The sequence below is a fragment of the Notothenia rossii genome (assembly GCF_949606895.1).
Source record: "Notothenia rossii genome assembly, chromosome: 2".
Taxonomy (NCBI): domain Eukaryota; kingdom Metazoa; phylum Chordata; class Actinopteri; order Perciformes; family Nototheniidae; genus Notothenia; species Notothenia rossii.
The window spans coordinates 83999402-84012911 of NC_136904.1; the positions used below are offsets into that span (position 1 = coordinate 83999402).

Consider the following 13510-nt stretch of genomic DNA (forward strand, 5'->3'; position numbering starts at 1 on the left):
GCTACAGATGTTTTCAGTGCTGAGGTATGTAGAAAAACAAACCTCCAGGGGAGGGACTAAAGTCTGACTGACACGTCAGAACAACCAACCACATACCTTCGATTTCATTTTCCAGCCAATCAGAATGCTGTTAGGATGTTCGACAACTTGACTGTGAGAGCTTGGTGGAAATAAGGACGATATTCGTGGTGGAAAGTGTTTGAAATGTTTTAATATGACATATTTTGCATTTTAAATACCATCAAGGAAGGATGAATCAATGTGAAGAGGGTAAGTTTGAAAAACTGAGGATATGCGACCGACCTGTCTGTGTGTTTATCCGTCACTCACCTCTGTTACAATGTACACACAACAGGGCTACTTCAGTAAATCATAACTTATGTTTTAGTTTTCAAATAAAATATGTGTAATGTAGCAGGGTCGCAGGATGGCAGACTGTGTTTTGAAGTTGTCTCTGAAGACTTCAAGGGGCTCAAAGTAGCTTCTCTGCCGTAGTGTCTTTAAGCAACTCTTTTAAATCCCATGTGAGCTCCTCCCTGCGGAGACGGGCATGCAATGTATATTTTCGTCATGCCTACATTATAGACACCCTGCAACCCCTCCAAATGTAAAAAATTGACCCGAGATATATAAGTATGGCAACCTTCTGTTTACAGGTAAAGGTTTCGTATTGATAACGTTTCCATGATTTGGGTTGAGCAAACTGTCTGAAATATCTTTACTCTACTTCATCACCACTGTGTCCAGATGGAGAGTCACACACCTGAACTCTGTGTAAAGATCTGAGAAGGAGATGATACCAGAGCCCACAGCTTCAGCTGCAACCAGGGCCTCAAAGCAGAGGTAAGAGGTTTTTTGTATCCTCTAAAGTGGGGGAATAACATTACCTCTTCTTCAAATTGTAATTCAAGTATAAAAAATATAACCAAACACTTTTTTCAGAATAAAAATATGGAGCCTTCAAGGTCCACAAAGATGATAACTTTTATAGTTTTTTGTTTTTTCCACTAGCAATGATTTGTAAGCATGTTATTAGTGTTTAACAGTATGTGGGGCATTTCAAACATACAAAGTCATTATATTTAATAAGTTGATCATGTTTCATGAAAATCAAAGTATAGCAGATACATTAAGCAACATAACTATAAACAAGAATTAGATTTTCTATTCAAGTCATTAGAAATGAATGTTTTGATTTCCCAGGAAGAACTCTCATGATGAGGCGAACTCCTCCGCAGCTGTCAATCAATCAGAGGATGAGTCGGGGAATGAGAACAGACAAAAGATTGCGGTAGGTGTTTCTCTGTCCATCATTAAACAAGCAGGGTCTAAGGTCTGATAGCAACTGATCAGCAGACGAATAATAGTTGAAGAGCAGTATGACAATATGAGGAAAGCTATTACAGTGAGAAGGCTCATTAGTGCCCAGCTGGAGGAGTGAACCGCCTGGAGTCTGACTGACTCTTGAATTTGGATCTTGACTCTTCAAAGAACAGTGCTTACACAGAGGAGTTTGTCATTCAGATATTTGTTTTTGGCTTGTTGATAAAAACTCATGATTACTGCCTTATCAGTGCTTTTTTTTTTACCCGCAGAGACGGAGAAAAAGAGCACACACAGGCTCAGAGAATGTCAAGCGCAAACGTGCTAAAGCCAGTGGCAGCAGCAGAGCAGGAGGCAGCGAACACGTGGAGGCCGTCACCCTGTTCCAGGTGCTCACCATGGGCCGGAGCGCCATGCAGGTGAGACCAGATCACTCTCACATGGAAGATTGGCTTCTGCTCTAGACTGTCTTATTTAAATCTTATTGTGTTAGTAATATAATATTTTCTTCTCCTTGCTCTGTGTACATGTTTTGTTTTATAATAATTGCCATGTTTGGAATAAACTAATACATTTAAAGGTCAGACCTTTTCTATTTATCTCAGATGTAATGCAAGCAACATGCACACAAACATTAGTACTGTGTCTGTGCTGGACTACTATTTATGTTTCTTTATTTATAAAGCTCTTTTTACCTACACAACTTCAATATACAAAAAGTATGTGTTATTTGTTATGCTTCCTGTCTTGGCCTGGGAATTCTTTTACTCATGGTAAAATACAAATACAAATGTTTTGGTTCACCTTTGATCTGTAATAAAGACTTATTGTCGGTTTCAGCAGAGTTTTTTTCAAAAATAACTAAAAAGAATAAACTTACCCAAATTATTAAAAGACTTGAATATACTAATTATACAAATGAATAAACAGTAAAAACACAATCTGCCTCTTATGATGCCTGAGCAGACGGTGATTGACGATTGGATCGAGGCTTACCAGAAGAACAGAGACACTTCTCTCCTCGATCTCATCAGCTTCTTCATCCAATGCTCGGGATGCAAAGGCAAGCAGACACACACACACACACACACACACACACACACACACACACACACACACACACACACACACACACACACACACACACACACACACACACACACACACACACACACACACACACACACACACACACACACACACACACACACACACACACACACACACACACACACACACACACACACACACACACACACACACACACACACACACACACACATTAAGAATACACAACATCAGGTGCATGTTCCCCCCGTGTCTCTCCAGGTGTGGTCACAGCAGAGATGTGTCAGAGCGGAGAGGACAGTGAGCTCAGGAGTAAGATGGTGGAGGAGCTGGACGAGGTAAAAGGTCTTCCATCTGTGTTTCCTCCTGTGTTTTCATCAGATTCAACCCCTTGATCTGATACAGTCTGCCTGTGTGTGCTTCAGGTTTCTGGTCTGCAGTATAAGAAGTTTCTGGCCTTCCCGTGGATCCTCACCGTCACATGGCCCCTGGACACAGTCAGTAGAACCTCCTGCTTTATGGATTTGTCCTGACATTTACTGCTCTGACCTTTCTGTATCGGAGCTTCTCATTCATTATTTAATCGCCCCACTGTGTCTTCAATCAGTTTTATAACAGTGATCAACATGTCACCTAATTGGATTTCCTATATTAAATACAATCATATTTGAAATAAACGTACCCATCACCCTAACTACAGAAGTGATCCATCCAATAGTTTTCTCTCCTGTCTTTAGGTTAACAGTAATACTACTTAAGACTTCCGTATTTGAGTCTCTTTATTATGAACACCTTTTCGCTCTCCCCCGCTCAGTCCTCTGTGAGTATCTTCTCTAACCTGATGAACTAAATCATTTCTGCCCTTCATGGTCTTTACTCTCTTTTATTTCCCTCCTTCCTCTCTCTTTAGGATAACGTGGAGTATCCTCTGATACAGTCTGGACCGGAGGCCCGCTGGTTCTCCTCTGAGTTCTGCGACTTTATGTCGGTGCTGGTTTCTCAGTGTCAGCACAGCGTCATTTTCGACAGCTACCTGATGAACACCCTCATCTCGCTGCTCACAGAGCTGTCAGACTCTTCAGTACGGGCCTTCAGACACACCTGCACACTAGCAGGTACTGAAATAGAAAACACACACACACACACAAACATCAATCCATTCAATAAACTAATATGTGCTTCTTGGTTTGGATGTCCCCTGATAAGCCGTGAAGCTGCTGAGCTCTCTGGTTGCCGTGGCTTTGAGCCTGAGCGTCGGCCTTGAAAACAGTCAGAAAGTGTACGAGGTGCAGGAGAGGAAGACGAGGCAGAGAAGCAATGTGCAACAGGAGAGAATAGAGAAGAAGGTCACAGAGGTAAGACACCGTCTATCTAGTTGAAGATGTTCTATTTGCTCTATAGGTAATGTCTGCCTCACTGTGTGCCTGTGCTCCTGCTCCTCAAGCTGCAGGGGAAGAGGGCGGAGATAGAGAGCATGATGGACATTCTCTTTAAAGGAGTTTTCCTGAAAAGATATCGGTAAGTGTTTCTCTGACATGGTTGGTTTCAGCGTGGCTTCAAAGTGCCTTATCTTATTGAGCACGTGTGTCTGTGCAGCGACGTGCTTCCAGAAATCCGCTCTATCTGTATGGAGGAGTTGGGCTTGTGGATGAAGCTCTACAGTTCTGCGTTTCTCAACGATAGCTACCTCAAATACATGGGCTGGATGATGCACGACAAGGTAAACAACATGAGACATGTGATGTGTGGTGATGTGATCAGAAGACAAAACAGAGATATCTTTGGGAACAATAGATCTTTGACTGTCTGTCGTCTTTGCTATGAAACCAGTAACCACAGCAAGTTGTCTCAGCATTACTCAAGTCTCTGTTTGTAAATGTTTTTAAACTGTCTCTGCTCTGACATTGTCATCATGTTTCAGATTCCAGATGTGCGTCTCAAGTGTGTGTTAGGTCTGCAGGGTTTATATGTGGATCCTCAGCTCCTCCCTAAACTGGACCTGTTCACCAGCCGCTTCAAGGTAAACTGTTGTGCTTAAAGTTGCGTTAAGGGATTGTGGGTAACCAAGGCAGAAACCATTTTTTAAATTAATATTTGTATATGTGAGTATATGTGTTTGTGTTCCAGGACCGGTTGATCTCCATGACTCTGGATAAAGACAACGAGGTGGCAGTGCAGACCATGAAGCTGCTGCTCCTCATCTCCAGGTGAGTCTGTTGTTCGATCATTTTTCAAGTTTTCCTACTGAATGCCATTTTCTTAATGTCTTTCATTTTTTGTAAAGCACTTTGAATTGCCTTGTGTTAAAAAGTGCTATATAAATAAACTTGCCTTGCCTTGCCTTGCCTTGCCTTGCCTTGCCTTGCCTTGCCTTGCCTTGCCTTGCCGTTTGTATTTGCATCAAACTACTCCTGTCTCCTCAGAACATCAGATGATGCTCTCAGTCCAGAGGACTACCAGCAGCTGCTCCAGTTAGTTTACTCCTCACAGCGCCCCCTGGCGGCCGCTGCAGGGGAGCTGCTCTTCTCACGGTACGGTCACCTCCATCCATACAAAACACTCAAACTGATTTCAAAAACTGTTATTTAATGTGTGTCTGGATGTTGCTGCTCTCCTTTAGGCTTCTCGACACTGCAGACCCTACATCTGACACTGAGGATGAAATAAATAAGGAGGAGGAGGTACATAAACAACACACATCCAGACTGAAGGCTCTGCTGCAGTTCTACCAGGAGTCTGAGGTGAAAATATTCTGCCTGTTTGAATTCAAGGCTGTTGATATGATTTAAGAAATTGGAAGCAGTAACATGTCTCTCTGTCGTCAGCTGCACAAACATGTGGTTTACCTGGTGGACAGTCTGTGGGACGTTGGTGCAGCCCTGCTGAAGGACTGGCCCACTCTCACATCCATACTGCTGCAGGACCCCTCCTCACACGCTCCAGGTAAGAGGGATGTGTGTCATTGTTGGCAGAATGATCTTTAAATACCTTAGACAGTGGATAGTGTCACATGCATGAGGTCTACAGCACTCATCATCTTGTGTGTGTGTGTGTGTGTGTGTGTGTGTGTGTGTGTGTGTGTGTGTGTGTGTGTGTGTGTGTGTGTGTGTGTGTGTGTGTGTGTGTGTGTGTGTGTGTGTGTGTGTGTGTGTGTGTGTGTGTGTGTGTGTGTGTGTGTGTGTGTGTGTGTGTGTGTGTGTGTGTGCGTGCGTGCGTGCGTGCGTGCGTGTCTGCAGGCCTCACTTGTGCAGAACAAGTTGTGCTTGTTGAGATGCTGGTAGCGTCGGTGCGTCAGGCTGCAGAGGGACCATCACTGGCAGGAAGGAGTGGAGCAAAGAAGGTCAGTGGGAGATTGTTTCCCTTTTTTATGAGCAGGAAAGTATTAAAACAGTTTAGATGCAACAATTGTACCTAAGAACAGTACTTTAGTAAATATACGTGCTGGTGCTACTGATAACTGTAGCATCACTAATGTGTAATGTAAGCCACTGAAACATGCTCAAAAAGACATTTAAATGAACTGGTCTGTTGGAATGAATGTTTCAGGTAATGAATGCAAAGGAAAGGAAAATCCAGAATGATGACTGTACCAAGCTCACTGATCACTTCCTCGTGGTGCTTCCAAAGTTACTATCCAAGGTATTTATTCTTTAATACCTAATATAATAATAGTTATATTCTGTGGAATACATTTTAATGTGTGTTATTTTATGATATTGTTTGTGAAGTTTTCAGAGAGTAGTGACTGTGTGGCCTCCCTGATGAAGATTCCTCAGTTCTTCCTCCCTGAGTGTCCTGACTTTGACAACACACAGGTCTGCATCACAGGCTTTCAACTCACACACACATCACAGGGAGCATTTATGACAAATGAATGGGATGACACAGTTTTCAATACGTGTTAAAACCAAGTATTTCCAACCCACTGTTATCAATATGATTAGTTCATTCCTCCTCGTCCTCAGGCAGTATCGGCTCTGACGGCAGAGATGGAAACAGTTTTGGAGCGCCACGCTGGACCCTCTGTTCTGGAGGCGGCTGCCCGTACATCCCTCAGTCTGTGTGGGGGGGGGACGGCCTCCAGCGCCACAGCCCGGGACGCCAGAGACTCTGTGGTGCAGAGCTGGGTGGATCAGCTGACGGAGCTGCTGGGGGGCTCGCTGAAGGTGAGGGGGCCTGTCACACTGCAGGGACAAAGAGATGGTGATGAATGGATTGAGACTTAATGTCTGTCAGAATCCTATTAACAGTCCAGATCGTTTGAAGAACAGTACATTTCAGGAACCCCTTATGGGGTCCGAAGAAAGGTTGATGTTTTTGGGTCACGAGATACAAATACTTCAACATTTTTCATATCTTTCTCTATATTTAGCTTTTTGGTAGAGATTATTGCACATTTGTACCTCTTCAAGCCATATTATAGTAGATATAACTATGTTTTTTATTCTAAAAGGTGCCAAACAGGTTGTATTCTTATAATTAAACGCCTTACTTGACACGAGTACTTATTATTTCCTATTCCTCGGTTGTAGGGTGACAGTTTCTCCGCTGATGAGGAGAAAACTGGAGACATTTTAGCCACACTGAAGAAACTCAGAGCTTTCCACAAGTAAGGTTTGAGAGCAGTTTGAGCTGACAGTATTTGGCCAGTGATGTGTATTTATTTGCTGTTCATTCTGTGTTTCTCTGTGTTTCGTAAGCTGTCACAACCTCCTCAGGTGGAACCTGTTTGAGCTGTTGTCTCCTCTCCTGTCAGTGGAGAGCAGTGAGGGAGGAGCACCGCCTGAGGTACCAGCTCTGCTTCTTTAAAGTCAAGTTTGTACAAGTGTTATGGATTGATTTGTCCACAATCTGTCTTGTGTCTCTTTCCCTCTTCTTTATATGTCTGAAGGTGCTGCTGGAGGTACTGCAGTGTCTCTCTTCCTGCATGATCTGGTCCCTCAGCACCAGTACCGACACTTTAACCTCCAGAGTGAGTTACATCTGTTGCACTCGGGCTGACGTTTTAACTAGTGCAATATTAATGAATTTAGAACTAGCACAATAAGAAATGTGGATGCAGAGATAGTTGACTGACTGTTCAGCAACTGTATTTGATAAACATGAATCAGTTCGGTCATCTTTAAAGCTAAAAATGTACGACTAAAATAACACCGTTGGGTTTTAGACTGTTGTTGCAACAGAAAAATACATTTTAAGATGTCATCTCAAGCTCTAATTGCTGAAATTCTACCATCCTCACAATTAACAGATCAATGAATACCATATTCAGTAGATAGTGAAACAATATGATACGGAGACTTGATGAAAAGATATCATGTGTGTTAGTATGTTAAGCAATAGAAAGAGCTTTCAAGTAGGACTGTATTTCTAGAGATGCCCATATCAAACGACAATTTTCTTTTAACTAAATGCACATATTTGAAGGCAAATTCTGCCTTTTTGTCATCAATATGCCTTGTTTTGAAGCCCTGTGTGTGTGCCTGTACATACAAAAAGATCCGTAAATATGGTCTTGTGAAATCTGTAGGAAAGATAATGTGAGGTGTTTGAATCTGTGTGTGTGTGTGTGTGTGTGTGTGTGTGTGTGTGTGTGTGTGTGTGTGTGTGTGTGTGTGTGTGTGTGTGTGTGTGTGTGTGTGTGTGTGTGTGTGTGTGTGTGTGTGTGTGTGTGTGTCAGGAGAAGGCCGTGGCCCAGAGGCTCCAGCTGCGTCTCTTCTGTGAGCGAGGTCACCACTGTCTCTCCCGCTCTGACCCCAGGGTGCAGCAGCAGGTAAACTGATGTTTTAAAAATCATGGCACATTTCACTTTTTCTTTTTTCTTGTCTAACGTCCTCTCTATTTTCCATGTCAGGCCTTCCTGGGAGTCTGTGACGTTCTGACGGCTCACTCCTTCCAGCTGCAAGTGTTGGACCCCAGCTGCTTCGGGCCTCTGCTCTACACCCCCAGTCCCAAACTGCAGAGGGCGCTCTCCACCTTCGTGTCCTTGCACGTCTTCACTGGACCAGACTGTGAGAGCCAGAGCGGGGGTGAGACATCTGCATGATTACATGAAGTGTTTATTTTACATCCTTTAACCTTAGTGCAAATGTGTTATGCGCTTTATTGCTGAAACTAGATGTTTCATCGTCACTGTGCTGGAAGATTACGTGCTGAGGCTGTTTCTCAAATGAATCAGCTTAACTGTGCTCACCTAAACTTAATTTCAAGACTTGTACGAACAAGCATAAATATCTGCATATTAATAGAACCAAATACAATTCAACAAGCTCATTAGGCTCTTTTCCTGTAGATAAACGAATAATAATTTGACCTTTTTTAAAGCATTGAACAGTTATTAAAATAAAACAATGTGAAAAGTTTAGAGGTTTACGCATCTGAAATGTAGCACACACTATTCTTGTCAAGGGCCACAAACGTTTTGGAAACAACTGGTTTAATTTCAACAATATATCATTTTTGAAAAGTAAAATAGCAATCTGATGTAGTGAAGAAAAATATACAATATTTAGAAGTAGAAGTGTAAAGTAGCATAAGATGAAAATCCTCACGGCTAAAACAAGCTTTCGACACGCTCTGTTATGCAGTTAGGAGTCACAAATCCTGCAGGTCCGACTCCACACATCCGAACAGCTGCCTTCCTATAGGTGTGTGTGTGTGTGTGTGTGTGTGTGTGTGTGTGTGTGTGTGTGTGTGTGTGTGTGTGTGTGTGTGTGTGTGTGTGTGTGTGTGTGTGTGTGTGTGTGTGTGTGTGTGTGTGTGTGTGTGTGTGTGTGTGTGTGTGTGTGTGTGTGTGTGTGTGTGTGTTGCATGCACCCAGGAGTGTGCGGGACCCCCAGCAGAAACACAGAGCAGGGTTTACTCAGCAGATGGCACTCTCACTCTGTGGAGCTCAGCCTCCTTCCCTCTGAAGCTGTGATTCAGTGTAGCTGTTCTCTGGGTACAGACATGCAGATCTGAAATGCACGGCCACACATCAGGCCTGATAGCTGAGCTGCCTGCTGACTGTAAACTGGGTCTGATTTTACCACCTGACCTAAGAAGTGACCCTCAATTACAAAGGAAACCCTGTTAATATCCTCACTTTGAAACTGGCTGTACTCATTTGTAGTAACTGATGCGATACTTTGTTTTCAAAGCCCTGCTGCTTGTAAATTGATGACAGCAGTGTGTTCCCGTCTGATCTGAAATGAGTCAAAGAAGATTGACATGTTGGAAATACGTAATGTTTTCTTTGTAAAGTCCTGCAGGTGAAACCTATAAATCCATTGATGGCTGACTGTCACTAAAACATTTTATTATCTTTACAATAGCTTTACTTTCCGAGACATATTGTATCCAAATGTGGGATCGTCCAGAGAAGTCAATAGCGGTCCTGGTGGGAATCTCTTAAATGTTAAACAAATACAATACAGGATTATTGTTTTTCGAACAAGTAATAAAAAGCTATTGTTTTATTGGATTTGCCTGGTAAGGGTTTTGTTATATAGGCAGTGTTTTCTATTAGCTGCTGGATCAGAGATCACTCGGAGGGTAAGGGCCCCGAGTTAAATCATAAAATCAGGGCAATCTCTTTCCGTGAGAAAATTCCATTAACTCTGAGCCTATTTTATTAGCCTTGTGAAAGATTGAAGCCACATGGTGTCACAACCATAACTCTAGTCTTATGTTATCTTTGATTTCCACCTGCTAAAGCCATTGTCTTCAAACTTACTAAAACACTCTGCTTTGTTCTCTTAGTTTCTGTTATATGATTTGTCATGATTAATCACTCTCTTCCCCTTCTCTCACCCTCGACCACTTCACATCCAACCGCACGCTTCATCTCCATCTGGCTTCCTCAGTCGGTGGGAACTCTGAGGAGGAGAGGCTGGAGGAGCTACACAAACGCAGAAATATGCTGGCAGCCTTCTGCAAACTCATCGTGCATCGAGTTCTGGAGATGAGCATGGCAGCTGAGGTCTTCATTTACTACATGAAGGTAAAGCTTAAAAAAAAAGGACATTTTGGAAAAAAGGTTAATCAGCTTTCCCGCCAAAAGTTAGATTGATACCCCTCTCATGTCTGTAATAATATGAAGCTATACCCAACCGTTGGTTAGCTTAGCATAATGACTGGAAAGAGCTAGTCTGGCTCACTCCAAAGGTGATGAAAACCCACATCTGTTCGTATGTGATCACTTTAAGATTGGGGTGGACTGGGTAGTCAGCCAAGATCTTAAAATGATCAAGAAGAAACAAGCCGTCATAAAACAGCCACTTGTGTTTTTAACACTGTAGTTTTGAATATTATACAAACAACATACTCAATTTTAATTACAGGATTTAGAAGTGCAAGTAGATACATTGTATTACCTTCCAGCAGAGTCACGTTAACTGTTTCCCAAGTTAAGCTAAGCAGCTTTTGGTTGTAGCTTAAAATGTACAGTCTGGCATCATCAGGTTTTGATCTAATAATTAAACTCTTGGCACAATAAAAAAAAAGAAAAAGAAAAACCTTCCTTTCATACAAGTATGTGCTAACTAGCTAACCTCTCCCTGTTTGTTCCAGTACTTCAACGAGTTTGGAGACATCATCAAGGAGACGATGTGCCGGACCAGACAGATGGATAAGATAGAGAGCGCTCGCACTCTGGTGCTCTGCTTGCAGCAGGTAGAGTAAATACAAACGTCCTGTAACTGGGCTCATTGAGTGTTAGGACTCGTTTTGTTTCTGTTCTGTTGTTTTAATGTGGAATGTGTTATGCTGCTGTCTAGGCCTGTCTGGGATGCTGAATTTAAATGGGAATATTCCTGTTTGTCCTCTTTCCTCAGCTGTTGGTCCGTCTGAAGCGTGAGCAGGAGAGCGGGGGGGCTCACCCGGGGGTCCAGACCTTCGCCAGCATCAGAGAGCTCGCCCGGCGCTTCGCCCTCAGCTTGGGGGACCAGTTCAAGTTTCGTGAGTGTGTCGTCATGATCCACAGGTTAGCTGGAGCTCGATCGCATTACCTAGACTATTTTTTAAACTTTTTCTTCTGCCTTAATTGTGAGTTTTGTATTTGCAGGAACGGCATAGAGTTTGTGTTCAGCGAGTTCAGTCAGACGGCAGAAACACCTACTCCGCCGTACCTCTCCTACCTGCCCATCCTCAGTGAGTTCTCCAGCAAACTGCTCAAACCAGACAAGAAAACAGTGTAAGTGCTGCGCGAAACATACAGGCTTACAAACATGTTTTAAAAAAGTGTCTTCCTGTAAGTGTTGTTCCTGTCTGTGCAGGTTCTCCTACCTGCAGAAGCACACAGCAGAGAAGGTTATTGACCTTGGGGAGGAGAGCTGGCAGCCGCTCCTCAACTACCGAGCCTCCCTGCTGGCTGCAGCTGAAGGGGAGGATGCCGCGTCGTACGTTAGCTCTGACAGGAAGTACCTGCCCAGTCGCTCTAAACTAAAACTAGAAGGTGCCAGAACTAATCATCTTTTATAGATACACATGTGTCCCCTCTGTGTAAAGAGATTCTGAAAGTTTCAGGAAAAATTATTTGCTCACTTTTCGTCCTGATCCATTTATATAAAAACCTGTCTGAAAGCGAGCTGATCAGATTTTGGCCACTTTATGATGTCATAACGATTTTTTGGCTTGTGTAATGTAAAAGACAGAGAATCAGCACTTTTGAAGCAGGGCTGAAACAGAGGGGTTTATGGGATGCTGCAATGATCTGTTTGGTATTTGGAGCCAAACACTTCAGAGACATGTTGTGTATATATCTGAGACCTATAATATATTGATGAGAAACAGTATACTAGGGGACCTTTAATGCAGCCAGCTACATCATGTTTTTCTTTTTCTTATTCCTTAAGGATGCAAGTCCCCCTGCCCGTTGAGCCCTTCTGACTCCAAAGTTGCTAAAGTTAGAAAGTCCAGCTTCAGTCCAAGGTGAATTGATTATGTCTAAACCAGTGACACATTAGATCTCCTCCACCATGCTCATACTAATAAGTGTGACCTCCTGTAACTCCTCAGCCATCAGGAAAAGACAGCAGACACGGATCCCTTTTCCCTCCCCGTGGGGCCTCCTGCAAAGAGATCCAACATCCAGGGAACTGTCCTCAGCATCCTCAACGAGGCGGACGACGACACTGTGGAAGTTGAACTGTAGCAGTTAGTTTGTTGGAGGATAAGACCTCACACATTTCAAAGGGGCTTTCCTTTTTTCTGTCTCTGTAATTATGTGAGGAAATACCGGCAACCCATCCCCCTCTACAGTCCTGTTAATACAGGTTTGTTTAAACACAGTACAATATGTTCAATATAAGGACACGTCTGCTACATCCAGATTGTTTTTTGTATCAACAAATCCCACGAAAACACTTCAGCCAATAGGAATTTATTAATTGTGCAGAGAGAAGCTGATATATTCTATTATTGTGCCATAAATCCACATTTTGAACAGGATTGTTACGCATAAATAAGACACATTGCACTAAATCACATGTTTCTACATTGTAAAGACATGGGAATTGTATTTGACTTTGAGTCACGTGTCCCCTCCGGCTGCTGGAAACACTGATTGGAGCAACACATATGTATTTATCCACAGCAGACAAATGCACTTTCACTGCTGATTGTTTTGTTACAGAGCCTATTCAAAATAGGCACATTTATACATTTCTCATAAAATGGGCTTAGGGCAACAGATACAGGCTCACGCAGTCAGAAGGACTTCAGTATTTTTCAACTATATTTATCTTTGTTTATCAAATAATGTCTCAAATTATTTAAGTTAAATGTTTTTTTATTCACACACCACTTTAATTTGAGGACCAAGTGAATGAGTATTTTGTTTAGCATTTCCCCCTAAATACACTTCCATAATTGACCTGAATGTTACAAGTGGCATGTAATTTGAATATTATGATATTCTTCAGTATTTTAAGAATGTTGCTTTATTATCCTGCCTGCCACTTTATTATAACTCCTTTTTAAGGTTTGCCAAACATTCCTTATGTATTGCAGTTATTCATTTAAATAAAAAAGTCAAATCTGGTACATTTCTCCATATATTTAAATTGTTAATTTGTATTACTGCCTTTACAGCTTGTCCCACTTTACACCCATGAAGTCATTTCCCAAGAGGGTCAATACT

At 42.5% G+C, this 13510-nt stretch overlaps 1 protein-coding gene across 2 annotated transcripts; it reads left to right on the plus strand.

Annotated features, from left to right (window-relative positions):
• The first annotated feature begins 129 nt into the window (after nt 1–129).
• LOC307029425 (cohesin subunit SA-2) lies at nt 130–13410 on the plus strand. 2 transcript variants are annotated; one of them, XR_013805324.1, is made up of 32 exons: nt 130–270; nt 748–843; nt 1204–1291; nt 1596–1742; nt 2290–2386; nt 2653–2729; nt 2817–2888; nt 3302–3506; nt 3598–3746; nt 3836–3909; nt 3988–4111; nt 4313–4411; nt 4519–4598; nt 4815–4922; nt 5012–5132; nt 5217–5334; nt 5628–5731; nt 5938–6030; nt 6120–6206; nt 6357–6557; nt 6924–7000; nt 7092–7179; nt 7283–7363; nt 8072–8164; nt 8246–8420; nt 10236–10372; nt 10942–11043; nt 11205–11353; nt 11435–11563; nt 11662–11824; nt 12225–12300; nt 12388–12450. XR_013805324.1 is itself a non-coding variant. In XM_079665400.1 (32 exons), exons 2-32 carry the CDS (start codon nt 794–796, stop codon nt 12521–12523), a joined length of 3516 nt encoding a protein of 1171 aa, XP_079521526.1. In that variant the 5' UTR covers nt 130–270; nt 748–793; the 3' UTR covers nt 12524–13410. The 2 variants fall into 2 exon arrangements, 1 of the variants encoding a protein (XP_079521526.1); XM_079665400.1 differs by having other exon boundaries at nt 11646–11824; nt 12388–13410.
• The last annotated feature ends 100 nt before the right edge of the window (nt 13411–13510 follow it).